The 6,767-nt window shown below is 50.7% G+C and overlaps 1 protein-coding gene across 1 annotated transcript in view; it reads left to right on the top strand.

Annotated features, from left to right (window-relative positions):
* The window catches only part of LOC107125722 (A.superbus venom factor 1-like), a gene marked incomplete at its 5' end in the record, with an annotated part of 47,282 nt that overhangs the window by 17,559 nt on the left and 22,956 nt on the right, over nucleotides 1-6,767 (top strand). The window contains 2 exon segments of the mRNA XM_015429175.1: nucleotides 1,562-1,725; nucleotides 4,166-4,324. Coding sequence (XP_015284661.1) covers nucleotides 1,562-1,725; nucleotides 4,166-4,324 — 323 coding nt within the window.

Here is a 6,767-nt window from a genome sequence, read left to right as displayed (position 1 = left end):
CAGCAGGAAATCATTAGCATAATAGGCCACACCGAACAGCAGACATTCATTTGCTTATTAGGACACACCCCTGACAGCACAGCTCATTAGCATATTAGGCCACACACCCCATGTTTGCAAAAGTGTGGTCATCCAGACACACCCACCTTTTGCTTCTTATTCTGTTTACCTTGTTTGTTGTCAAAACCCAGGGCCTTTTTTTGTAGCAGGAACTCCTTTGCATGTTAGGCCACACACCCCTGATGTAGCCAGTCCTAATGGGTTTCTGCTGTTGGGTGTGGCCTCTTATGCTAATGAGTTCCTGCTGGGTGTGGCCAACTCGGGAGCCAGCTGGGACTCCGTTCCTGTGTGTTCCTGCCCCAAAATAGCCCTGCTCCAGAGAGTCTATTTCAGTCTGGGAACAAGAGTCTATTTCGCATGAGCGCATAAGGGGGGGATCCCTTTGTACCGTCCCTCTATTACTGGGGACGGCAAGGCCATGCTCCTTGCTAGGGTGAAGGCCCTTCTGGTATTATAAGATTCACGAAAATATAAATCGGCTGCAGGAGCAACCACATATCTACTGTTTGCTGGAGAAAAGTCATTTGGTGAACTGCAAATGTCTGCTTGCCTCTCCGAATCTAGCAGTCTCTGCTGAATAAGCAATTTTGCCCGGTCTATGCCAAGATCCAGGAGGATTTGGGGTGACATTTGGACCACTTGTAGCCAACTGCTCTGAAATTGGCCACGCAGGGTGAGAGGAAATAGTCCCTTTAGGTTAATACTGTCCGTTATCCATTTATATATGGAAAGAATGCAAATCCTAGCTTCTAAGGGTGGGCCAGTTTGGTGTAGTGGTTAAGTGTGTGGACTCTGGGAGAACCGGGGGTGATTCCCCACTCCACCACTTGCACCTGCTGATGTGACCTTGGGTCAGTCACAAGCTCTGTCAGAGCTGTTCTTGAAAAAGAGCCGTTTCTGTCAAGAGCTCTCTCAGCCCCACCCACCTCACAGGGTGTCTGTTGTGGGGAGGGGAAGGGAAGGGAAAGGAGTTTGTAAGCCGCTCTGAGACACCTTTGGGTAGTGAAGGGCAGGCTATACATCCAATCTCTTCTTCTTCTTTCCATTAGAAGTTGCCACCGATGGCCATGTTCTGTGGTACATTATCCTTCCCCTGTTGTAACTTGAATGTTCATGAACATCTCAGGGTAGGGGTTAAAAACTGTGGGATTTTTTGCTTATCATGCATGAGAACGCAGAGATAAATCTCTTAATCACAACCGATGGAGTCCAGGTGGGAGCCTGAGCTTCTTAGGAGAAGGACTTGATGCACCCTGAAGGCCTGCTTTGGTGAAGCCTAATTGCCTTGCCCTGGCTGTCCCGATCTCAGAAGCTCAGCAGGGTGAGTCCTGGCCAGGACTTGGATGGGCGGCCGTCCAGGAAGCCCAAGGTCTTTAAGCAGAGGCAGGCCATGGCAAACCACCCCTTACTGTCTCTTGCCTTGTAAACTCTACGGGGTCGCTGTCAATCGGCTGGGACTCGGTAGCATTTCCCACCTCCACATTGCTCTGTTGACATCTAGGTGGAGACCGGTGGGAAGAGGCCAATGCGCGCACGTACAACATCGAAGGCACCTCCTACGCTCTTCTGGCCCTGCTGAAACTGAGGAAGTTCGAGGAGGCTGGCCCCGTTGTAAATTGGCTGACCCAGCAGAAGTATTACGGGGGGACCTACGGGCACACTCAGGTCAGTGGCCACGTCACGGTCCTTTGAGGGCAGGCTACAGGGAGTGGATTAGGGTTGCCAGCTCAAGGTGGGGGAACGTCTGGCGTTATTGTAGTATACTTTATTAGTAGTATACTTTATTGTCATTGTACATAGTACAAGGAAATTAAAGATGCAATCATTTCGGTGATCTACAACAATATTCATATGCACTCACACACCATTCACTACTGTCCCATAACTCCTTTAAGGTTCACATAGCAACTTAAAACCACCCATGTCACCCAAATTCCAATTTCATACAGCATTTAAGGCAATAATAGCTCTCGAATGAAAACTATTTTTTATCTATTTGTCCTTGCTTTAATTGTCCTATATCTTCTGCCTGAAGGCAGCAGTTCAAACAGGGAATGATCAGGATGTGACAAGTCCTGCAAAATGTTCTTTGCTTTTTTCAAACATCGAGAACTATACCATTCCTCCAGGAATGGGAGAGGGCAGCCAATGATCTTCTGGGCTGTGATGACAACCCTCTGGAGTGCTTTCCTCTCCACAGCCATACAACTGGCAAACCAGGCACAGACGCAATATGTTAAAATGCTCTCTATTGAGCAACGATAGGAGGACATCAATGTTTTCTCACTCAAGTTATTTTTCTTTAAAAGTCTGAGAAAAAAGAGCCTCTGCTGGGCCTTCTTCACCAGAGCAATGGTGTTAGTGCTCCAGGTCAAATTTTGCTCGATAGTCACTCCCAAAAACTTGAAAGTAGCCACCCTCTCCACTCGTTCTCCACCAATAACCAGTGGCTGGATGTCCGTTTTATTCCTCCTATAGTCCACTACCAATTCCTTGGTCTTGGTGGTGTTGAGGATCAGATTATTTTCCCTGCACCACACACAAAGCCGTTCCACCTCATCCCGGTAAGCAGACTCATCATTCCCAGAGATGAGCCCCACCACAGTGGTGTCATCAGCAAACTTAATGATGGTGTTACTGGGGTGGGTGGAGGTACAGTCCTGCATATAGAGGGTATAGAGCTTTGGAGAGGGTGGAGTTTGGGCAGGGTATAAGGGCTTGGATCCCACCCTCCAAAATAACTATTTTCTCCAGGGGGACTGATCTGTGTCAACTGGAGATCAGTTGTAATTCCAGGAGATCTCCCGGCCCCACTTGGACTTTGGCAACCCTAGCCACCGCAGACTGCTGGCAGAGGGCCACACAGCGTCCTGCTCCTCTGTCCACAAAAAGGCTCCTTGCAGTGAGGAAGGTCAGGAAGAAGGGTTCACACACCTGGCCTTTACTTTGACAGCCTGGTTCCCCACGGGGAAGGAGCGATCCCAGCTCCAAACTGCAGCTTGTACTGCCTCCTCATGTAATGTTCTCCTTTAGGGAGCTTCACACTGCAGGAGGAAGAAGAGGGCATAGACATTCCTCCAGTGCTCCCTCTAAGCTGCGGCATCCTGTGAGCAAAAATTCTACTTTGTGAGCTACTCTGGTCGCGAAGAGTCGGACTCGACTGTGCGACTGAACAACAAAAACTGGCATTAAAGCTGCGAGCGAGCAATTTGACTGCTGCAAAACTTGGTTTCCTCTGGAGCCCATCCTTCCTGAGCCAAGACAAAAATCTGTGAGCTGGAGGCTAAAAAAACTGTGTGCTAGCTCACACTAACTCAGCTTAGAGGGAACACTGCTCCTAACTGTCCTCCTTCCCCAGTTGAAAAGAAATAGGAGGGCAAAAAACCCCCACATTAATTTATAATGTGGGGAACTGCGGTGGCTCAAGTTGTTAAGACGCTGAGCTGCAGGCCGGAAGGTCGGTAGTTCGGCAGTTTAAGACCCGGGTGCCGTGTGATGGATTGAGCTCCCGTCTCTGGTCCCAGCTCCTGCCAACCTAGCAGTTCGAAAGCAAGAAATGGCAAGTAGATAAATAGGTACCGCTTCGGTGGGAAGGTAACAGCGTTGCGTGCGCCTTGGCGTCTAGTCATGCCGGCCACATGACCACGCAAAAAGTCTCCAGACAGCGCTGGCTCTTCGGCTTGGAAACGGAGATGAGCACCGCAACCCTAGAGTCGGATTCGACTGGCTTTTGAGCAAGGGAAACCTTTACTTTATAATGTAATTACAGAGTGGGCCTTCCCGAATTAATACCCTGGAACCACTTCCCCCTGGTCACCAAACTATTTGTGTATTCAGAGCAACTCTGCATTTTGGGTTGGATCCGGATTAGAGTTTTGGTGGCTGCGCCCCCTGTTGACATATGCACTGCAGGAAACACCTGCAAGGGACCAGTGTGCCTGGATCCAACTTGCCCACTGCCTGAAGTATGAAGCTGCTCCAGTGCGCCACAATGCGCCCAGCATCCTGTGTCCACGGACCTTCCTTTCCTCCGGGCTAAGGGCCGTGTTGAGAGTTCTGCTGCGAGGGGTTCCTCACTCGCTCTCTCTTCTCCCTCCAATTGCAGTCAACTATTATGGTGTTCCAAGCTCTTGCCCAGTACCAGACGGATGTCCCACCCCGTAAGGACCTGAATTTGGATGTTTCTCTTCAATTGCCGGGACGTTCTGCTGCGATCAAGTATAGAATTAACTACCAAAATGCCCTCCTCGCTAGATCAGAAGAGGTATGAAAGTTCTGTGAGAAGTTTCTCGCTTGACATTCAGTGTCTGTTTCTAATCCACGCTCTTGTCAGGGCTCGGGGTGGGTGATGCACGCTGGGGTTCTCGGAAGCCGGTGGTCTGAAATCCTGACTCCTCCAAGGACCTTTGCTCCCAATCCAGCACTGATCTTTCCCTTTCTTGAACTATGCACCTTTCAGTCTGGGTATTTCGCCCAAGACCCTTGCAACCTTGCATAGTTCTGGCACAGCTGTCCTTGAAAAAGAGCAGTATCTGTCAGAGCTCTCTCAGCCCCGCCTACCTCACAGGGTGTGTGTTGTTGGGAGGGGAAGGGAAAGGAGTTTGTAAGCCGGTAGTGAAGGGCGGGGTATAAGTTCAATCTCCTCTTCTTCTTTCAGAGCTGTTCTCTCACGGGCAGTTCTCGGGAGAGCTCTCTCGGCCCCACCTACCTCACAGGGTGTTTGTTGTAGGGAGGGGGAAGGGAAAGGAGTTTGTAAGCCACTGTGAGACTCCAAGTGAAGGGCGGGGTATAAATCCAATCTCTTCTTCTTCTTCTTTGATTAAAAATTTGTTCAATGCTTCATTTGTTTATTTATGCTTAAAACCAAGGGTCATTTCGTAGAAAAAGAGGTGCAGGAGCTCATTAGCATAACTCATCAGCATAACTTATTTGCATATGCCATACCCCCTGACATCACCAGATGTGTGTCAGAAGGCAACATCCACCACTCAGGCTCCACTGGACTATTTTGGATTGCTAGCTATTTGGGACATGTGCAGATCTGTCCTCACAGAGGAGGGAGAGCTTGTACCTGAATAAAACTTGGTATTAAAGGTGCCGCTGGACTATTTTGGATTGCTAGCTATGGGGGGGTGGGAACGTGCAGATCTGTCCTAGCAGAGGAGGGAGAGCTTGTACCTGAATAAGACTTGGTCTTAAAGGTGCCACTGGACTGTTTTGGGCCGGGGGGAGCTCTGCAACTTACCTGGCTGCTTCTTGCTCTGACTGAAGGCTGCTGGGAGCAGGGGGTGGGGCTTGTTGCATGTGCTCTTTATACCCTGGGCTCTTTACTGCCTGGGCTCTTTACTACCGGAGCTTCGCTCCTGTGCGCTCCTGCAGGAAATGACCCCTGCTTAAAACACACTTTAACACCCCCCCCCAAAGCCACCTCAGCGGTGGCTGTGTGGTAGCCACAAAGGCCAGTGTGCTGCTTAGCTGGAAACGCAATCCGGAATCAGGTTGAACAGCAAAGCCAAGGGTCGAATAGCCGGGAAATCAGTTCAAAGTTGCTGGGATCAGAAACAAGGAGCACTTGCTGCACACCAGGGCAGACCTGAATATGCAGAGTTTCTGCTGCACTGGGACAGGTGCGTGGAGTGCTTTTGAACAGGTCCTCCCTTCCCTGGGAGTCGGGTCTGCCAAGGCTCACAGCTCCTCCCGTTGCTTTTGCAAGAGCAGCAGCCTGGCACGCCTCCTTCACTCCTACATAGTCAGCCTCCGGGGTGCCCTACGTCTGGGGCACTCGGGAGAACTGGGCGGGGAGTCTGGCCTTGGGGTGTCCTCAACTGGGGGTGCTGGGCCGGGTTCAGGGTCGGTCTCTCCTTCTGGCTGCACCTCCTGTGCAGCTGCTGAGGCCACTTCTTCCTCAGGTGCTGTTAAGGGTTCTTCTTCTCGGCTGACTCCAGAGGAGGCTGGGTTTGCTCCCTGCCTCTTCCTCATCTGAGGAGCAGTCAGCCTCAGCAGAGCCGTGACCCATGACAGCCAGGTACACGCTGGCGCAAAACATGGTGAGTGTGCGTGTCAACAGTGGACTCATCCCTAAAACGGTGTCCATGATGTCCGGAAGCCCCTAAGGAGCAGGGCCGGCTCGCTCAGTAGGTGAACTCGGCGTTCGCCTAGAGCAGGCCGGCCCTTAGGCACTTTGCATCATGAACTAAGTCACGCCCAGTGAAACGTTAGGTTTAAGAATGTATTTATGGTAGAAAAACCAGGAGAAGATATGATATGTCAAACTGTGGTATGAATGAAACTAGACAAGCATAGGTGTAGGAATTTTTCTGATGAAGAGGCGAATCATTCTGGAGGTTTTCGTCGGATTCACTTGCAATTTGATAGAAGTTCACCTTCACCTGAAACTTACCATTCTTTTGTGTATTAGTATCTGCTTTAATATTGTTGTATGTTATAATATACTTTGATACGCTCAAGCGCTCTGTTCTACCAGTCTGTGTTTCATTTGTTTAGATCGGCCCTTAGGGGTGCCAAACTGCAACCGCCCCCCAACCGCCAAAAGCCCCCCCCGTCGGAAGGCGCCCTCCCCCCTTGCCTTTGTTCCTCTGCCGGCCTGCCAGTCGCCCCCCCTCTGTCCTCCGCTCGAACTTTTTCCTGCGGCGTGCCCCCTGACCCCCCTCTGCTTCGCCCAACTTTTGGCTCATCCCTCCCCCGCC

This window comes from Gekko japonicus, unplaced genomic scaffold (genome assembly GCF_001447785.1).
Source record: "Gekko japonicus isolate JY-2015 unplaced genomic scaffold, Gekko_japonicus_V1.1 scaffold2836, whole genome shotgun sequence".
Classification (NCBI taxonomy): domain Eukaryota; kingdom Metazoa; phylum Chordata; class Lepidosauria; order Squamata; family Gekkonidae; genus Gekko; species Gekko japonicus.
The sequence above is the reverse complement of the archived record's forward strand: the minus strand, read 5'-3'. Positions and strand labels throughout refer to the sequence as shown.